At 38.2% G+C, this 21,464-nt stretch overlaps 1 protein-coding gene across 1 annotated transcript in view; it reads right to left on the bottom strand.

Moving 5' to 3' along the window:
* LOC130911785 (copine-9) overlaps positions 1-21,464 on the bottom strand; it is a 116,360-nt gene that overhangs the window by 81,629 nt on the left and 13,267 nt on the right. The window contains exons 3-4 of the mRNA XM_057829311.1: positions 8,048-8,094; positions 1,622-1,725 (exon numbers count right to left, since the gene is read on the bottom strand). Of these exons, the coding sequence (XP_057685294.1) occupies positions 1,622-1,725; positions 8,048-8,094 (151 nt within the window). The remainder of the gene's footprint in view (positions 1-1,621; positions 1,726-8,047; positions 8,095-21,464) is intronic.

Below are 21,464 nucleotides of genomic sequence, written 5' to 3'. Positions count from 1 at the left end.
GGGTCCCGTTCGGTGGCCTCAGCATTGATGTGGTGCTGTAGGCTTCATCAAGCCGTGATCTCCAACTCTCACTGGAGCGGTTCGCAGTCGAGTTTGAAGTGGTTGGGATGAAGATCAGCACCTCCAAATCCGAGACCATGGTCCTCAGTTGGAAAAGGGTGGTGTGCCCTCTCCGGGCTGGGATGAGATCCTGCCCCAGGTGGAGGAGTTCAAGTATACTGGGGCCATTCTTCATGAGGGAGGGTAAGAGTAGGAGGGAGCAGGAGATCGGCAAGCAGATCGGTGCAGCCCCTGCAGTGATGTGAACTCTGCACCGGTCCGTAGTGGTGAAGAAAGAGCTGAGCCGAAAGGCAAAGCTCTCGATTTACCAGTCAATCTACGTTCCTACCCTCACCTATGGTTTCGAGCTGTGGGTCGTGACCGAAGGAACAAGATCCCGGAAACAAGCGGCCAAAATTAGTTTTCTCCGCAGGATGTCCGGGCTCTCCCTGAGAGATAGGGTGAGAAGCTTGGTCGAGCGTTGAGCCGCTACTCCTCCGTGTTGAGAGGAGCCAGCTGAGGTGGCTCGGGCATCTGGTTCGGATGCCTCTTGGACACCTTCCTGGAGAGGTGTTCTGGGCATGTCACACCAGCGGTAGGCCCTGGGGATGACCCAGGACACGGTGGAGAGACTATGTCTCTTGGCTGGCCTGAGAATGCCTTGGGATCCCGCCGGAGGAGCTGGTTGAAGTGGCTGGGGAGAGGGAAGTCATGGGTTTCCTGCTAAAGCTGCTACCCCCGTGACCCGACCCTGGATTAAGCGGTAAATGATGGATGGATGGATGGATGGATGATTACAAGGGTAAGTTTTACCATCAAAACAATAAACCTTTCACAAACTTACTACAAAACCTAAATGAGCTATAACTAGACAGAGAAAGACAGGTGAAAAAAAAATCTACACTTCAATGAAAATTTCAATTAAAAGTTGACCATGACCAGTCATGTTCAATTGTTGTTGTGTGACACTACAAGGCCACCCAAAACATGAAGTATATAGTGAGGTTCTACATGAATGCAAAGGTACTGTGCAACCAGAGTGACAAACACAATACATACTGTAAATAAAACCATTTACATATATTTATTTATAAATATTGAGACACATTTTTAACATACAGTAGCTCTTGAAGTTTGACCTACGACCTAGAACGTTTGTGAGCTTGTGTATATTCTCCACTATCAAAAATCTGAAAAAGTGTACATTTTTTCTAAGTAAAATTTCCCCAATCTTGCTTTCTTCAATTTAGCCAAAGCAATTGAAACAATAATTACACAGTTCATGCCTTGCTGATAAAACTAAAGTGGAGTCTTTGTGACCTTCATATACTATTGATTAAGGATAAAACGGTTTGTGAAGTTAAATGGATATTTAAAAAAAAAAAAAAAAAAATCTAATTTGATCAGTGAGGCCACTAAATGGCCCACTTTTTAAACGAATGAATACATTTAATTTTGCTGTCACTTTATAGCTACCCTACTGAATAAAAATGTATTGTATTTTCCCTAAACTGAGTTGTGATACAACAAAGTCAACTGAGGTTTAGCTTTTTTTATTTGCATATAACATAAAGTTACTTACACATCAAACCTTAGATTTTGTTTTTCTTCAAAGAAGAAATCCAAGACAAACTTCCTGACAAAATCAGGATTCCTGGTATTATCAATCACCTCAGTCCGGCCAGTCTAGAACAAAGGAAAAGTCAATACATGTGATTAAACATGTTCAAAAAAGCAAAGCCAAAACAACCAGTTAGGGACTCTTATTTATAGCATTACAACATGTGTTACAATTTTAATATGCACAAATATATTTTTTGAAATGACAAATGGAAGTGACTGGGCTTTGTGCTAAATGTTCTACCCCGTGAAGGCTGGAGCAAGAATAGAGCTCTATATTCCGCACGAATCTGGATCCCAACCGCCTTTCTGGGCCAAGCCATCTTTTCGTCCTCCTGACAATCACACGAGCTCTAATTCTCCCAGTGGACTACCAGCCTCGCCTCCGTGGTCTGGCCCAAAAGCACCATGTAATGAGCTATTGATTTCGGCACTGCATCGCCGTAGTTGTAATACCTCGATTCATGTCTTTAGTGCCCTGGACACATAGGCGATGCTCTCAACTGTGTTCTCACCCTATTCATTACCAAGGACTTGAATGATGCCCTGCGCCGTAGAACTTACCTTCCTGCCACACTGAGCCTAAAGTAAATCACTATTGATTTAAAATTTCAATTAGTAGTCATTTATTTTCATTTTCTATTTTTATTTTTTCGGTACGTACCTCGGTTTTGAGGCCATGGTTCGGTTCATTTTCGGTACAGTAAGAAAACAAAATGCAAAATATAAATGTGCTAGTCACACACTTTTGTGCTTTCAACAATAGGAACATTAGCCTATACAAAGCTAGAATTCTGCTCAAAAAGTAGCGGGTATTTAAAGATAATAATCCAACAACAATTTGCCTTTCAGACCCCACGTATTGGTCAGCTTTCTTTCTGAAAGAAAGAAGAAAAAAGAAATCCTATGCTAAAGAGAAAAGCAATCCCAATGACAAATATTTTAACATGTATTTTACAAATGAAATGCCTCAATGAATCTTTTTTTTTCTTTCTCATAAAGAGTTTTCAAAAGCTTTATTTGTTGATTTTCTCAAGTTAAAGCGCCACACAGAAATTAATAAATTTAATTGTGTAAGCAGGATCTGTGTATTATTCTTATTATTTAAATGAAATTAGGTGTTTTAGCTCATTTCAATTTATTTTAATTGGGCTCTTATTTATTTTATTATGTGTTTATATTTTACAAATGTGATGTAGTATTCATTTATATTGTATATTTTATGTTGTATAACTTTAGTTCCTATGTGAATATTAGTTCCTACTTGTTTTGTTGTGGTAGGAGGGTTTTGTATTGAACACGGGGCCTTGTTGGTTATTATTATAGCAGAGAAGACAGCAGTAAATCAACAAAGACAAGTCAACTGTGCCCCGATCTACCACTCAAGAGATCTGATGGACTCAAAAAGTGGGTTACGATTGCAAATTAGTTTGAAAACCGACCGGATCCACCGTATTTTTACACGAGTGACTACCGGTCTGCCCGATCCTAGCTAGTAGTATTGACGCAGGAGGGCCGCGTCTCGCGTCAAATAATAAACTCTGCCGTTCTTTCGCGTGCGTCGCATTGAGCCGCTTCTGGGACGCGTCTAACACGCGGCCGCACTGCGACTGGTGGGCATTGGCTGATTAACTTTAACGCCCGCGTTTCACTGTCTTCTCACGGCGGCCACGTTGTCGCGCCGTCGACGTTTCTGGGTTATATACTGTTCTACCGTGTTGGTCCTCATTATAGTAGAGAAGACGGAGTAAATATAATCTACACAATGTACATGTACCGTTACACCCTTACAATATAAATATAAAATTTGACTTATCATTATGTTTTGCAGTCATCTTTGAGTATTTGATCACAGCTGCGTAAGGTTTTTTGCAAGCTTTAAATAGGGAAATATTATTGCCTTTTAAAACAAAAACTACTGTATTCTACTATCTTAGGCCTTGTCCATACTGTACGTAGCAGCATTTCTCATTATTAAATGAAGGTATTTTCTTATGATTGGCCCTATCATCCACACATATAGGGATCGAAATTCTGTTCCACATTCCTAGGTTTTGACAAGAAAAATTAAATGTACAAAAAAAACATCAAAGCTACCATGGATTAGACGATGGCATAGTACAAAGACAATAGCAGCAGATATGTGCAACAGACATAGTGCTAAGAGGCAAAGGTTTCTCGGTGATGCCTCTGAAGACACAGGACACGTTTTTTAAGCTCCAATGGCTCACTGGCTCTTCTTTTAATCAAAGTCTGACACACTGACCTTTCCAGACGATAAATCTTATACTTGTCAAGTTTGAAAGTGTCTTCTCTTGGTCTGGTGTCAGCCGTCACCATGGTACGGAGAGAAATCATCTAACTACAGATATTCTGCTCTCATATATCAACTCTACAGATTGAACTTTCCTATCATAAGGTTATGCAACCATCACCACTAGTTTCCAGGCTCAGGTGAAGAATGTCACACATAATGTTTTTTTCTCTCGCTCCCAATTTGTCTCCCGATTGAAAATGTAATTTCAAAAGCAAACAGGATTTGTCTGCTTTCCATCTGTGCATGGTTATATGCTCCCAACACCAAAATATGTGCACACTATCTGTGGGCCATGTTTACACGACAGATTGCAATGCTTTCAGTCACCTTATTAGTCAATCCTTTCACGTAGGATAAGACCTTTTCTGATGGTAGCAAAATTATGACAACCAGCAAAGGTCACATAATACTGATCATATATCTTTGCATAGAGAATGTTTTTTGACCACGTTAACTTTAACCAGTCAAACATTCTGATTAAGAGTTATGTTGCTTTCCTTTGATGCAACAGAGGTGAAAAAAATACTTCACAAGTTCGCAACCACTGGGAGAGGCTATACTTAAATCTGAACTTAACTTGTTTGCTTTCTGAATGTGCTTCCATAAAAATGAACACGAAAGGTTACATGGCGGAAAGTAAAGCTTTGGCGTAGATAAAAGCACGTATATATATTGTATTGTACACGTCTACAATTTAAACTTAAATAATCAACCAAGGGCCCACGCTTTCTGTTTTCACCATCACCGTGAGGTCCTGAGGCCAATCCGCAACACAATCGTTGCGGTTTGGTTTCGCAGCGTCACTTTGTATACGAGCCCTAAGATTTCTTTTATTTTAAGGTTTTCAACTGCTTAACTCACTGTCTCTTAGCAGTTCCAGGTTGACATACTTGGCTTCGTTTGGGAGGGTCTCATAAATTTTCATTGATCTAATATCTAATGGAAGGTGCATAATTACCTCTGAACTCTACAGAAACATGTTGACCTTGTTCAGACTGAAGACAAATTTGATTTTTCATCAAATAAGATCTATACTGTATATGCGCTCTCATTTTTATTGACATACAGTATAAAGTATATAATATAAAGTATTGTGTATTGTATCCACAAATCAGCTTTCTGTACAAACCTGTCTCCATGGGTTTCTACGGTAACAACAAGGTAGGTAAGCCAACCTAGAGTTTAATTTAACAAGATATAAGATAACAAGATATAGTTTAATATAACAAGATTTGAGGTATTGGTTGAAGCTGCCTTGCCCTAAAAACACACACTTTTAACTTTATACTCTGTTTTTATTTGGCACTGATAGACAATGGAACACCGGACAAATGATTGTTTTAATTTCATGGTAGGAAATATGTTTTCTCCACTAGAGGACCATGAGAGCTCTTTGGACGGGTAATGTTTCATTACTGTAATCGGTTATAGTACAGTATAATAATAACAGTTCTTATAGATGACATTTTACTGAGAAAAAATATCTAACATTGTTTTTGAAAAAATATGACATTGTAAGCAGTTACTCATTGATTTTTGCCAAATACATTTTTTTTTCCTTTTGTTTCTACTTGAGTAATTTTTTTTTTTGATAACTAATTTTCTTTGATATAATTTTGAAGTAGCGCTACTCTTACTTAAGTAAAATCTTTGACTACTCTTCCCACCTCTGCACGGAACTGTGACATGGATCCAATAAAAAAGCACCTTGATTGAGGAACGGGATTAGGTCCCACGTACAGTACTTACTTTCAGAGGTGTATGTAAGTGTTTGCATTAAGAACAGAATTATAGAAACCTAGCTTCTCTTGAAGCTTTATCCAAACAGGAAGATTATGTATAAAAAAGATTTTGTTAATGTTTCACACTTCACATATCATGGGTAAGTGATTTATGAGTGCATCCTTTAATTGGAAAAACTTTCACTGAACCTATGAAATGGATTTCATTATTGGCTTCTGTCACAGTGATGAATGAGTTGTTGGAAGTATCCACAATTTCTTTGATACACTTTAAAGTAGACACCAACTCTCTTAATTCTCTACTTTCACACCTAAAAATCAGTAACATCTATAAAGTGAGGAAAATAAGTATTTGAACACCCAACGATTTTGCAAGTTCTCCCACTTAGAGATGATGGGCGGGTTTCAAAATGTTCATGGTAGGCGCTTGTCCACTGTGAGGGACAACCTAAAGAAAAAGGAAATACAGAAATCAAAGTGTATGATTTTTTTTTTCACAATTTATTTGTATCGTACTGCAGAAAATAAATATTTGAACACCTGTCTATTAGCTAGAATATTGAGCCTCAAAGACCTTTTAGTCGCCTTTAAAAAGTCCAACGAATAAGTTGAGTGGAGGTAGACTTTTTGAGTCTGACTTTTTGACCTGTTTAATGCAGTTAGTTGCATATAAACACCTGTCCAACCCATACAATCAGGAAGACTCCAATTACTGACATGGTCAAGATCAAAGAGCTGTCCAAAGACACCAGAGACAGAATTGTAGACATATACAAGGTTGGAAAGGGTTGCCAAGCAGCTTGGTGATATAAGATCCACTGTTGGAGCAATCATTACAAAATGGAAAAAGCCAAAAGAGACTGTCAGTCTCCCTCAGACTGGGGCTCCATGCAAGATCTACCTCGTAGGATCTCAATGATCCTAAGAATAGTGAGGAATCAGCCAAGAACTACACAGAAGGAGCTGGTCAATGACCTGAAAGGAGCTGGGACCAGTATTTCCAAGGTTACTGTTCGTAATACATTAAGACGTCATGGTTTAAAATCATGCATGGAACGGAACCAGCACACGTCCTAGCCCGTTTTAAGTTTGCCAATGACCATTTGAATGATCCAGAGGAGTCATGGGAGAAAGTCATGTGGTCATATGAAATTAAAATGGAACTTTTTGGTCTTAATACCATTCATAGTGTTTGGAGGAAGAAGAATGATGAGTACCATCCGAAGAACACCATCCCTACTGTGAAGCATGGGGATGGTAGCACACACACACATTTGGGGGTGTTTTTCTGCACAAAGGACTGTATGACTGCACTTTATTAAGGAGAGGATGAGCAGGGCCATGTATTGTGTGATTTTGTTGAATAACCTCCTTCCCTCAGTCAGAGCATTGAAAATGGGTTGTGACTGGGTCTTCCAACATGACAATGGCCTGAAGCATACAGCCAGAATTACCCAGGAGTGGCTTCGTAAAAAGCATATCAAGGTTTTGGAGGGGCTTACCCATTCTCCAGACCCAAACCCAATAGAAAATCTTTGGCAGAAGCTCAAAATCCGTGTTTCTCAGTGACTGCCCCAAAAACTGATTGATCTAGAGAAGGTCTGTGTGGAGCAGTGTTGCAAAATCACTGCTGCTGTCTGTACACACCTCGTGAAAAGCTACAGGAAACGTTTGACCTCTGTAATCAAAGGCTACTGTACCAAATACTGACACTGACTTTCTCAATTAAATAAAAAAAAAAAATCATACACTCTGATTTCTGGATTTTATTTTAGATTATCTCTCATAGTGAACAAGCACCAATCATGAAAATTTAAAACCCACCCATCATTTCTAAGTGAGAGAACTTGCAAAATTGCAGGGTGTTTAAATACTATAATATTTTCCTCACTGTATCAGTATGTGACAAAACATGTTAAGAAAGTGGCAATGAGCGCAACATGTCGGAAAATGCAATTTTATTGCCATAAATAGTAATGGCAGTGAGCAATATTGCAAGATATAAAGCAGTCTAGTTAAGTGCATTTTGAATAAGACAAATTATTATTTGGCATTGTTTCTTCTTGTCAGTACTCATAACTGAATATTTTCATTTTAATATCATAGTTTCACATATTTTTCTAGAACTCAAGCCTTACTTTTCAATAACTTAAACAGTAGCAGTATTTTACTGTGGTTACACTTGGGAGGTTCAGTAAGGAGGTTGGGATTTTTCAATTTGTGTCACTTTTGAAAATCACTCGTAACCATATAGGTTAACACAGACTTATATATAGAGGGAAAACAACATTGGATGCTGGTATGTAATTCAAGGAAATATTTTTCTTACCTCTCTCCACTCTTTGGTTCCTATAGCCTGCAAATACAGAACCACCACTGAAAAGTAAAAGAGGTGGACAAGAATTAACTTTGACTCAAACATAGTGTACATTGATTATAAAAGGATCACGGTGTACAAGGGGTATGTGTAACTGTCATGGTTTAAACCTCTCTCAGATGCAAAATCAATGAGTGAACAGTGAGAAATTCTGACTAAATTGCGGGAAGTTGTTTGGAGTTTAACTTTGTTTGGATATAGTATATACCGAATTTGACCACATCTAGTTCTTAGACTAACATGTGACCTTTCCTATTACAGATAAAGTGATAGTTATTTCTTTTCCCCCTTCAGAATAATTAGAAACATATAGCCAAAGAAACAAAGTAGAGGCATACACGAAAGTCATTGAACGGCATAGCCTGGCCTAAATTCTATGGAAAGTGTATGGAGAGAAAGCTGAAACTTTGAGTTTCTAAACGCTAGCCTAAACACCTCCAGAATTTGGCGATGTGCTTCAAGAAATGTCAGACTGCTGTGCTTTCCTAAGAGGGCTTTGCCACCAAGTACTTAATCATGTTTTGCTAGGTGGTCGCTGGTGAGATATTTATTTCCCTGAATAAAAATACAAATTATTGTTTATTTAATTTCATAGAATTTTAAAAATACCCTTTCTACCACTGCAAAAATATAGCTGCCATAAAAATCTTAGACTGTTCATTGATTACATAATAACAAAATAGGAGATAAGTTATCTATAGTAGACTGTTTAATGTATTCACAAAATTACAGTTATGGTTTCCTAAAAAACACAGCTTTTTCTCCTGAGCTGCATTGAGCATAACTGCATAAATAAGCAATAATGCAACAGCAGCAGCAAAATTACAAACCCACAAATTCATCAATTTGTCATGATGAGATAAAACACACACACACTAACACACACACACACAAAAAAAATCTGCTTGCCTAAGCATACAAACAACACTCGCGGAGGCTCTAATTGGATATTTTAATAATCGGTCAAGTGTTGCTTTTTGTGTTTTTGTGTGGGAACAATCAGCTACTGCATGATTCACTGAAATTCATTAGTTGGAATGAACTTCAGACAGTTTTGGACCAGCACACGATTAAAACTACATTTTCTCTCCTAATGAGCAATTAACTGAAGGGAGATAACGGAGAAGAGCAGAAGGCAGGGAGCCTTTGGAGTAATGTATCTCTGGCAGAAAACCCTTCCTTTGTTAGTTTGTTAACCACATTGCTGTTCAATTGGTTTTATTATGTAATTATTATAAAGGAATTATTGTGGGCAAGAGAAAGAAGAGATTACTAGCAATGAACATCCTCAGGGGAATCAATCTGAAACTTTCCTCCTTATTCTGTCTCCTCTCCAACATATAAAGTAATGATGTCCAAGCAACCAAAAGCGTTTTGTCTGCAATCAAAGTCAAGGGACCTTGGTATCTCCCCAAGGTTGCAGAGTAACAGCACCAAAGCACTGCGGCGACATCAGACTAATCCAATGGAGTGTCGGCCAAGGAACCTGACTGATTACCTCTTTTATGGAAAGTGACTGAAAGAGGAAAGCGCCCATCTGGTCAGCCTCAGAGCAGCCAAATCACAAGGCTATTCATTGCCAGCATTCAAGTGCCTACTTCTAAATACAACTCTTGACAATAGAGTACAGGACAGGATACAGGCAACTTAGTAAAAGACTGATGTTGGATGCAAGAACAAATCACATTAAGGTCTCATGTATTAAGAGGTACAAGAGTCAGGCAGTGGAACAGCAGGGAATGTCAGGAGAAATTACCTTTCCGAATACCATTCCTACATCGTCCCTTTGGCAGGGAATTTCTTTTTTCAGCTTTTATTTTCAGAGTTTGCAAGATAAGATCTCTTTGCAAATTGGTCAAAGGAAATAAGGGATGGATATCACAAATGATTTACGTGTATAAGATGACTTTTATAGTCAATAGAAAGGGGGGAGAGAGTGTCAAATATATTTAATTTCACTAAATTGTGTTTTTACTCTACAGTTGGCATCAGTGAATTCAAATATTGAATTTAGATATTGTATTTTATTACTCGATGTTATTTCCAAAACAAATTGCATCCGCAATTGTGTTTGCATTTTTTAATTCTAATTAAAGTTGCATAAAATTTGCACTTTAAAGATAAAAAAGTCATGCATAGCATCACACATCAAGAGATAATCAGGATATTAAAACTGAGGTGTCTGTCTTTCTGTCTGTTAAAATATGAGGTAGTCAAATTAGGGATCAGCTGTAGGTCAAAAGGAACAAGCATGCACTCCATGGGAAAATTAGTTTGTGACGTTGGCAGTGGGATGATTTTAAAAAAGATATATAAATAGCATGATAATAACAACTAGAAAATATCTTTTCTAGAGAAATTGCATTGGAATGCTTTCTCTGTTCATTAAAGTCCCACGAGTCACTGTTTCTTTTAAAAACATTTTTGGGTAATTTCTTTTTTAATTTTGTAGCATTTACGTGCCACTTCTTGTCGATTTTGGGTAACTTCCTGGTGATGTTTGGCAATGTACGGGTCACTTCCTCTAGATTGCCTGGCAGTTACGGGTTCACCACTTGTTGATTTTTGGGGCCATACTGGATCATATCCTGTTAATTTTGAGTCACTTTCTATTGATTTGGCCGCATTTCTAGATCACTTCCCTTTTATATTCGGACTACTTCCGACTACTTTTTTTGGAATTTATGGCTCACTTCCAGCTGATTTGCGAGCTAATCTGTCTACAGTTCTCTTTCGGTTACTAGGTATCTGCTCGAGTGGTGGAGCCTTGGAAAAAGTAGACATTTCTCATTTTACAGATTGTTTTATTCTCTTAATGAACAAGAGATGACGACACACAGTTCAGGAACAAAAAGAGTAGAATAATCACCTAAGATAAATACATTTGTTAAGGAAAAAGTAATTAAAAGCTGGCTGGCCAGGATAAACGTCCCTGGGAGCCCCAGGCAGGTCCCCCAAGTCGATCTGTCTCGAACCTCCGAGAGAATACAGTTTATATTTGTCATTATAAAAACAGCGGAAAAACACGAGGAACACATCAGGAAAGGGGCAGAGAGCAGAGAGTAACTGCCTATATCCGTTAACAACATTGAACAAAAGACGACTCCTTGTGAGGAAAACAGTACTTGTCTCCGGTATTCAGTGCTATGGGACAATAAATGATTATGTGTGACGATATGAAATTAACAGATATATGTTTATGAGAATAAAAGGTGATATATATCTAAAACCGCAACAATACTGTTATTAGGTAATATTTATATTTATCCATCCATCCATTTACAACACAAAAAAGGGCAAAAGGAAATGATGGATTTTTCATTGGATTTGACAGATGCAACCCTCATTGGAATTAACAGACATAGTTGTTATTGGAATAGATGGACAAAGCCATCATTGGAATTGACAGATACAGTGCCTTGCAAAAGTATTCGGCCCCCTTGAATCTTGCAACCTTTCGCCACATTTCAGGCTTCAAACATAAAGATATGAAATTTAATTTTTTTGTCAAGAATCAACAACAAGTGGGACACAATCGTGAAGTGGAACAACATTTATTGGATAATTTAAACTTTTTTAACAAATAAAAAACTGAAAAGTGGGGCATGCAACATTATTCGGCCCCTTTATTTTCAGTGCAGCAAACTCACTCCAGAAGTTCAGTGAGGATCTCTGAATGATCCAATGTTGTCCTAAATGACCGATGATGATAAATAGAATCCAAATGTGTGTAATCAAGTCTCCGTATAAATGCACCTGCTCTGTGATAGTCTCAGGGTTCTGTTAAAGTGCGGAGAGCATTATGAAAACCAAGGAACACACCAGGCAGGTCCGAGATACTGTTGTGGAGAAGTTTAAAGCCGGATTTGGATACAAAAAGATTTCCCAAGCTTTAAACATCTCAAGGAGCACTGTGCAAGCCATCATATTGAAATGGAAGGAACATCAGACCACTGCAAATCTACCAAGACCCGGCCGTCCTTCCAAACTTTCTTCTCAAACAAGGAGACAACTGATCAAAGATGCAGCCAAGAGGCCCATGATCACGCTGGATGAACTGCAGAGATCTACAGCTCAGGTGGGAGAGTCTGTCCATAGGACAACAATCAGTCGTACACTGCACAAATCTGGCCTTTATGGAAGAGTGGCAAGAAGAAAGCCATTTCTCAAAGATATCCATAAAAAGTCTCGTTTAAAGTTTGCCATAAGCCACCTGGGAGACACACCAAACATGTGGAAGAAGGTGCTCTGGTCAGATGAAACCAAAATTGAACTTTTTGGCCACAATGCAAAACGTTATGTTTGGCGTAAAAGCAACACAGCTCATCACCCTGAACACACCATCCCCACTGTCAAACATGGTGGTGGCAGCATCATGGTTTGGGCCTGCTTTTCTTCAGCAGGGACAGGGAAGATGGTTAAAATTGACGGGAAGATGGATGCAGCCAAATACAGGAACATTCTGGAAGAAAACCTGTTGGTATTTGCACAAGACCTGAGACTGGGACGGAGATTTATCTTCCAACAGGACAATGATCGAAACCATAAAGCCAAATCTACAATGGAATGGTTCAAAAATAAACATATCCAGGTGTTAGAATGGCCAAGTCAAAGTCCAGACCTGAATCCAATCGAGAATCTGTGGAAAGAGCTGAAGACTGCTGTTCACAAACACTCTCCATCCAACCTCACTGAGCTCGAGCTGTTTTGCAAGGAAGAATGGGCAAGAATGTCAGTCTCTCGATGTGCAAAACTGATAGAAACATACCCCAAGCGACTTGCAGCTGTAATTGGAGCAAAAGGTGGCGCTACAAAGTATTAACGCAAGGGGGCCGAATAATATTGCACGCCCCACTTTTCAGTTTTTTATTTGTTAAAAAAGTTTAAATTATCCAATGAATTTTGTTTCACTTCACGATTGTGTCCCACTTGTTGTTGATTCTTGACAAAAAATTAAAATTTTATATCTTTATGTTTGAAGCCTGAAATGTGGCGAAAGGTTGCAAGGTTCAAGGGGGCCAAATACTTTTGCAAGGCACTGTATAAGCATCGTTGGAATTGACAGATCTCGCAAAGAACAAAAATGACAACAAAAACATATGGAGCAATTATAAAATAAAAAAAAATTAAAAGGTAGGTTTTTCAACTCATATCAATATAACAAACATATAACGAATAAATTTATTTTATATAACAAATAGTACATATAAAATAAAACACTGCAGTTAGATTGCAAATGAATTGGTATACACATATATACAGTATTTTTTTGGCAAAATTTGCCATAACCTGGCTAAAGTAATACAGTACCTAATGATGATAATGATGATGGGTAGGATGATGATGGACTAGAAGTGCCATGGGTGTCCCATTTTGGGACATCCTGGGATCATCCCCAAGACTGTCCCACTTTGGGACAGAAGTGTAGCCTTTGTTTTGTAAATGGGGTCATTCCTGATGCACCACAGGGGGGCAAGTCGACCCAATCCCATTTCCATTTTTCTACCCCTGTCCCTTGGCCCTTCCTTCACACTCACGTACATCATAAGTCTGTTTGGCCAGTTGTTACATAACCAAAAGTGACGATAAAAAGTGCACTAAGTGTACTTGTGCGTTTAGCAAGACTGAAAAACAAAACAAACATTACAAATGAAGAAGCACAATGAACAACGAACTAACATTACAATTAGTGGTTTCCTTTTTTTTATTAATTACACCCCTAATTAGTGCACTTTTTATCGTGATTAATCTTTTTTAACTGTTACTTTTCTGACTAAAGAAAACACATTGAGAGTACATAATACTGGTCATGCAAGTTTGTTTCATTTAATTCAAGCAAAGCAAACAAAACAAACAATTGTAAGTAACGGAAGTGTCCACAACACATGCACATAGATATGGAGCACTAGTTCAGTTTAATTTAATTTGGCTTCAAATTAAAAGTAATATTTACACCATTGTATGAAACCTGAATGATAGTTTGTTTCTGAACCAAGAGTGGTATTTACTAATCTTGCATATTTTTTTTTTCAGCAATTTCATGTGAGGTGCTTTTCTTTTTACCACTGTTGCATGGTGTGCTTAGTTGTAGTATTTCTAAATATCTATGGATATCAATGTATATCCACAGCAAATTGATCTTTTCAAAAATGTTTTTTTTTTAACATGTAGAGGGTATTCAAACAAATACATCAGAATAAATTAGAACTATTAAAATACTACTATTAAAATATCCTCAGAAGTTTAGCAGTTTAGTGTCAAGTAAGAAGTAACAGTGTCTGAAAGTAGCCTGACTCTGGAAGGTTTCGCCCAACCTCCTTTTCAGCTAATGACTGAATTTGCAAGTCAAGAGAAAGCAGCCTGACTCAGGACTGGCGAAACCAGTCAGGCAGGTTTGGCCCTTCCTGAGTCAGACTCAGGAAGGCCTGACTTGCAAATTCAGCCATTAGCTGAGGAGGGGGTTGGGCGAAACCTTCCAGAGTCAGGCTACTTTCAGACACTGTGTTTCTTCATGTGTAATGTTTGTTTTGCTTTTCAGTTTTGCTAAACGCACAAGTGCACTCAGCGCACTTTTTATCACCGCTTTTGGTTACGTAACAACTGGCCGAACGGACTTATGACGTACGTGAGTGTGAAGGTGTGTCCCAATTCGTAGGGCTGACGTTTCAAATCCTACCCCTTATTGCTCCGTTTGAAGGGCCAAGGAGTAGGTGTAGAAAAATAGAAATGGATGCGGCCGGCGGTGCATCAGTAATGGCCCCATTTACAAAACAAAGGCTAAGTTAAGCTTGGGGGTAATATTATGGAGCACCAAAACCCCTGGTACTTCTAATGTTAACACAATATTTATACAAGGGACGAATGAAAATGAAGTTGTAAACAGCGTGTAAAACGTCTACAGGCTGGACTGGGTTAGATATGTCATTCGTTAAAAAAAAAAAAAAAAAAAAAAAAAATGGAATTAAAATTAACTCGAATTATTTAGATCCTGTCACAACAAATAAGAGTATTCCTTGACAGGATGAAAATAGAAAATGTCATCCCTATTCAGAAGACCAGTGTTGTTTTCGTCAATGATGACTATAACGAAAATATTCGTCAACGAACACTTTTTTCATGAAAATGAAGGGACGATAACGAGCTAAAAAAGGGTTGTCTGGCTAAAAACGGGTCTGTTGGCAGACTAAAGCATAATGAGCCTAATGCCAGCTTTCGTCTGATGAGATGAGAACGAGACGAAAATGTGCAATGGTTACCGTCACATGTTCACAAAATGTTTCATTTTTATGTGTAGTTAGTCTGCATAGCAATGTCTGCTTGTGTCACTCTTGTGACGCGCTGCACCCCCCCTCCGCCTTCACTCACTAGTGCAGTGTCCTCCACTCCAGTCTCAAGGCTTACATGGTAGGATTTGTTTTCTAATCTTGGCCTGTGAGAATATGCAATGTTGCTTTAGGCTTTAAAGGTCTGTGCTGAGTGATCATCACACACTAAATGTAACTGGAAGTGCTAGCTTGGATTCACGTTAGCATTAGGCTAAAGCAAACGGCGAGCGTGTTCTTAAGTCTCGGACCCTTTTTTTACGTAGAGTTCGTGGCATCCAGGTGGCTATAATTAAATTGAAAATAAAATAATGTACTGTATTCCTGCTGGGTGTGTAGATTGTATATTCACAAAGTTGGTGTTGTCCTTGTAGACACTATATTATGTGCACCTCTGCCAATTCATTCAAAATACCGTATTGGCCCGAATATAAGACGGCCCTGATTATAAGACAACCCACTCTTTTTCAAGACTCAAGTTTGAAAAAAATGCTTTTTGAACACCAAATTAATTTTTATACAGAAAATAATTACAGTACATCCGAAACAAATGATTATAACAATATATTTGAGAGAAAAAGCATGTTATTTTGCCTCATTCAAATCTTAATATCTGAACATTTAAATATGTAAACTAAAGTGCAATCACATTCGTAAATGAATGGCTTCTGGTTTTTGAAATGTAAATAAATCAATCTATTGTGATAAAACAACAAAATTGCAATAACTGCATTAACCAGCAAAGTGAAGTCTAACTGTAACTGTAGTCTTGAAACAAATCTGAATAAGGAAAAACATAGCAATAAATAATGCAAACTGGTTAAACCGGAGAGTAGCTGAGATCTGTCATGACAGAACATCGCTTCAATGATATCTGGCACCATCTAGTGTCGTGAATGGGGAGAGTAGCTGAGATCTGTCATGACAGAACATCGCTTCAATAGATATCTGGCGCCAACTAGCGTCGTGAATGGGTATAATGTCTAGACCGCGAATATAAGATGACCCCATCTTTTTCAGACTTATTTCAACGCAAAAAACACCGTCTTATATTAGGGGCAATACGGTAGTTGGAAACCTTTATTTATTTATGGAGTAAATGATTTTAATTTTACAAACGAAAACATTTTGAATAAACGTCGACTAAAACTAGACAAAATGAGTCTTGAGTTTTCGTCAAGAAAAACTAGAAGACAAACACATTTTGAGATGACTAAGATATGATTAAAACCAATAAGTATAATGGTCCAAAAGACTAAGAGTAAGACGAAAATTAAAAGGGCTGCCAAAAACAACACTGCTACAGACCTATTTGCATTTTACATGCAATGATTTTGAAGAATTAATTCATAAGCAATTATATAACTATTTTGATAAATACAACGTCCTGTGTGAACAGCAATATGAGTTTATAAACAACAGGACCACCAAATTAGCGGAAGTCGAACAAAAAACACATATCGAAGGCAATACCTAAACAAAATGCCATCGGGTGTTCTTGGACCCGACCAAAGCTTTTGATACAGTGAATCGTGCATTACTATTTTCAATAGCTGTACAGATATTTCATTAGGGGAGATGCCTTTTCATGGATTTACTGTTTTTTGGGGTATAGTTTTCAGTATGGTCATATACTGAAAATATATCTGATTTTCAACTTGATGGTGACCTGTGGGGAGCCCACACGCTATATGTCTTCTGTTGTTCTATTAGACCACATGGTCTCATGTTCTTGCTTACTGATGATGTTTTTCTTCTTTGGGAGGGCTAAAGGTAAATTTAACTAAAGATGCTACCCCTCCGTTATCCATGGATGGATCAGAATGAAATTTGCCAGGTATATTCTGGGCATGTATATGCATCGATCTTCTGTCCTGGAGTTCAGATTATTTTTTTTTGTCTCAGGGCTGATTAATTAAAATAATTAATTGGAGAATCAAAATCGCTACACCTCCGTTATTCATGGAGTGATCATGTGAAATTTGATTAGGGATCAAATCATTGAGCACAATTTTTTCTATCTGAGGGCATACAAATTAGATTAATTAAATGCAGGATTAAAATCGTTAAGCCGTTATTCATGGAAAGATCACAATGAAATTTGGTAGGTATGTTCTAGGGATGTATATGCATCAATCTTTTTTTTGTGTGTCTCAGGACTGATTAATTACATTGATAAATAGCTACTTTTAGTTGCCTGTCAATTCAGAGTTATTTAGAGTATATCAAATGATCTTAAAATATCTACACTTTGTATTGTTTGCTGATGATATCAGCATTTGTGTCAGTGGTGAGGACAAGGAAAAATATCTGGAACTAATAGAAAAAGAGTTTATGAATGAATGAGTTTATTTATGGAAGATTAAGTGGAGGAGTTCAAGTATCTTGGGGTCTTGTTCATGAGTGAGGGTAGGAGGGAGCGGGAGATCAACAGGCGGATAGGTGCAACGTCTGCTGTGATGCGGACTCTGTACCGGTCCGTTGTGGTGTAGAAAGAACTGAGCCAAAAGGCAAAGCTCTCCATTTACCAATCGATCTATATTTCTACCCTCACCTACGGCCACGAGATGAGGGTCGTGACCAAAACAATAAGCTCCCGGATGCAGGCAGCCGAAATGAGTTTCCTCCACAGGGTGTCATGGCCCTTTCCTTAGCAATAGGGTGAGAAGCTCAGTCATCAGGGAGGGACTCGGCTTCGAGCCGTTACTCCTCCGTGGTGAGAGGAGCCAGCTGAGGTGGCTCTGGCATCTGGTTCGGATGCCTCCTGGACGCCTCCCTGGAGAGGTGTTTCGGGCATGTCCCACCGGCGGCAGGCCCCGGGACGACCCAGGACACGCTGGAAAGACTATGTCTCCCGGCTGGCCTGGGAACGCCTTGGGACCCCCCCGGAGGAGCTCATTGAAGTGGCTGGGGAGAGGGACGTCTGGGCTGTTAAAGCTGCTGCTCCCGCGACCTGACCCCGGAGCAAGTGGAATATGATGGATGGATGGATGGTTGGATGGCTTTATTAAAATTTTATTTTATTAAAATAAAATTTAATATATTATCTTTGCAAATCGTCAAGTCAGCGTGGAATGAAAATTAATAATGAACGATACAGTAATATGTAAAGCGAGAACATGGATTTTAACATTTAGGAATTACAATGTATAATAATTAAAGTTGGAAACCTTATACAAACCAGGGGCATCAAATCTACGGCCCACAGGCCGGAAGCGGCCGTCAGGGGGTTTTATCCGGCCCGCGGGGTTGTTCTGCCTGACAGGCACGTTGTAGCTCATTCATAATTTACATACAAAAACAGATGCTTTTATTTTCATTATTTTGTCAGGGAGTTCCAGCAAGAAGTTATCACCACGCACTTCCACCTGACGTCCACATAGTTACATTTTTGTCAGCCTGCACCTCGATTGCAGATTCAACAAAATCTCCTTAGACCAGCAGTCTATCCTGCGCTGAAACTTCAACCACCACTTCAGTGGTAAACACAAAATCCACAAAATTGCACCAAGCATGTCAGAGAGAACACACCCTAGATGCCTGACACATAAAGTGCTGCCAAATTACACAGCATGTGGCGTGCGTTGCACTGCTGCGAAAATCCACTTATATCCAATTTTATGCAGAACATCTGTATGAAAATATGGCTCCAGGAATTTACGAGCAGAAACTAATACTTATTCGTGTTGTACAGTGACACAAAACCTCCATTGACATGAGGTAGCCATGTCATTAAGTTGGGAAAAAAAAATAGTAACTACCAATAAAAACTTTGCAAAGTAAAATTTTGATGAAAACAGGTGAGTCTGATCATCATAAAAAATTACATGTGTTTTAGGATTTCTTGATTTAGAGATAAAAGCCTTGCTTTCAATAGATGTTCTTTCATCTATGTTGAGCACTATCTATTTAACTGAGATGACAAAATCTCATCAGGTTTCAAAAGTATCTTACATTGTATTGTCTCTGAAAAAACAGACCTTCACTTTTAACTATAATCTCCTCATCGAGCTACTATGGTTCAAACAAAGAAGATTTCACAAGCTTGGGGAAACGGAGTAAAGCCTTGTGTGACTCCTCAAGGGCAGCGACAAAGTAGTTGAGGTCACGCATGCCTGGAATATGTTAAAACCTTCAACGAGATGGGACTGAATATGACCGTGTTACAGGTCAAGACTAGTGATTTTTTACCAGCAAAGATTCTCATTAAAAATCTTAATCTTAAAAAAAAATCTCTAACACGGGCTGGCAGCATAAATTGCAACAAGCTTTCATGAATACAAAATTGCTTCAAATGCCCAAAATATATTAGTGGTTTATTTGAAGACCAATGCTACTTACTACAGCTCTTCCTATTCACGACACCCCCCCCCCCCCCCCGTTTTATTATTTATTATACATATACAACTGAGACCAAAACATAATAACGTACTACAAAGAGTCAGCTGTCTCTTGAGGCATTCAAATGAGGATAAATAAATGAGCAGCCAGATGACATTTTCTTCTTTGCATAAGATAGCTATCATTTTTATGAAACCAGAAAAAAACAGGAACCAACCACGTTTTTTTCTACATTTCACATGCAATTAGCATATCTCTTTCTGCTTCATTACAATTAACACTGCAAGCCAAACGCTTCTACTGTTAAAAAAAAAAAAAAAAACCTGAAGGCGGTCATGTTAATACAATAAGACTAATTTAAACATAAAAGGGAACGTGAGAGTGAAACTCTAGTTGAACACAAACAAAATAATTTCAAGCCATTTATATATTATGCATTTAGATATTAGACTAAACCAAATACCATTACTTAATTTGCATGACAAACTGATACAGGTCATTTTTCAGTAAAGATACTTCAGAACGATGTTGCCTTGAGTCAGACCAAGTGGCATTAACCTTACATGTATGCCTGCATAATTGATCTGAATATACAGTACGTATAGTAAGAATATTAATAATGCATAATGTGAATAGTCCTTGATATTATCACTCAGGGTATACCATGTGGTAAAGAACCCTTTCATACTAAAGCACAAAAAATCGATCATTTTAGTAGAAGTGATATAATGAAATTTGGATTTTATTTTCATTGAATTTTTATCAATGCAAGTACGAGTAGCATCATAGCATGGCGTCTGATTAATTACTACCTCACGTTTAAAGGTTGGGTGTTTGCGTCCAGGCTCCGGCCTTCTATTTGGAGTTTTCTGTTCTCCCCTTGTTTGCATGGGTTTTCTCTGTGGTATTCAGGTTTCCTCTCACATGCCCGAAACACGCGTGGTAGGGAATTAAATTATTAAATAACGATTAAATATTAAATATTTATTAGTTGTCCTGAAGTGTGAATGTAAATCTGAATGTTCTTGTTTTTTTTTTGTTTGTTTTTTTTTTGTGTTTTTTTTAACAAAAGTTCCAAACGTGGTCCTGTCCCACCATGCCACTTTCATAATTTGAATTAGTTTTAAACAAGGATAACGTAGAAAAATGATGTCTTTATGAAATGCATCATTGAGTGAGTCCACTCATTTTCATTCATGCTTTGATGCTCATGCTGCTGAGAACAGCTTCTCACTTACACAACGAGTTGCCACAACACACTTATGCTAGTTTAACGATGATTGACACATTTGTGCCTTTGATCGTGCGCTACCAAGCTTCTCTGGCAGGCTCAAAGCTTCAAACATGTCAATCATCATTAACTTTAAGTACCAAACAAAAGCTGGACAGTTTGGCCGCACTTCTTAGCAGGAGGGAGGGTGAGAGGCTGTGGTGCAGTACAAGCATGAGGCAGAAAAACATAAATATATTTCTTAATTAAAAGTCGGATCCTTTTGCACCCGATTCTGATCCACTGAAAAATGGCGCGATCAGCCCGATTTCTGATCACGTGATGGGATCGGGACATCCCTATCGTTGATATCATATAATTAACTGTAAGTACTATATGTAAATAAAATATGTTCATACCATAATAGTTGTTCAACAAAAAAATTGCTCAGAGGAAATTCTAGTGAATAAACCAAAATTATATTTCAAGTATATGT

The sequence above is a fragment of the Corythoichthys intestinalis genome, chromosome 2, assembly GCF_030265065.1.
Source record: "Corythoichthys intestinalis isolate RoL2023-P3 chromosome 2, ASM3026506v1, whole genome shotgun sequence".
Classification (NCBI taxonomy): Eukaryota; Metazoa; Chordata; class Actinopteri; order Syngnathiformes; family Syngnathidae; genus Corythoichthys; species Corythoichthys intestinalis.
The sequence above is the reverse complement of the archived record's forward strand: the minus strand, read 5'-3'. Positions and strand labels throughout refer to the sequence as shown.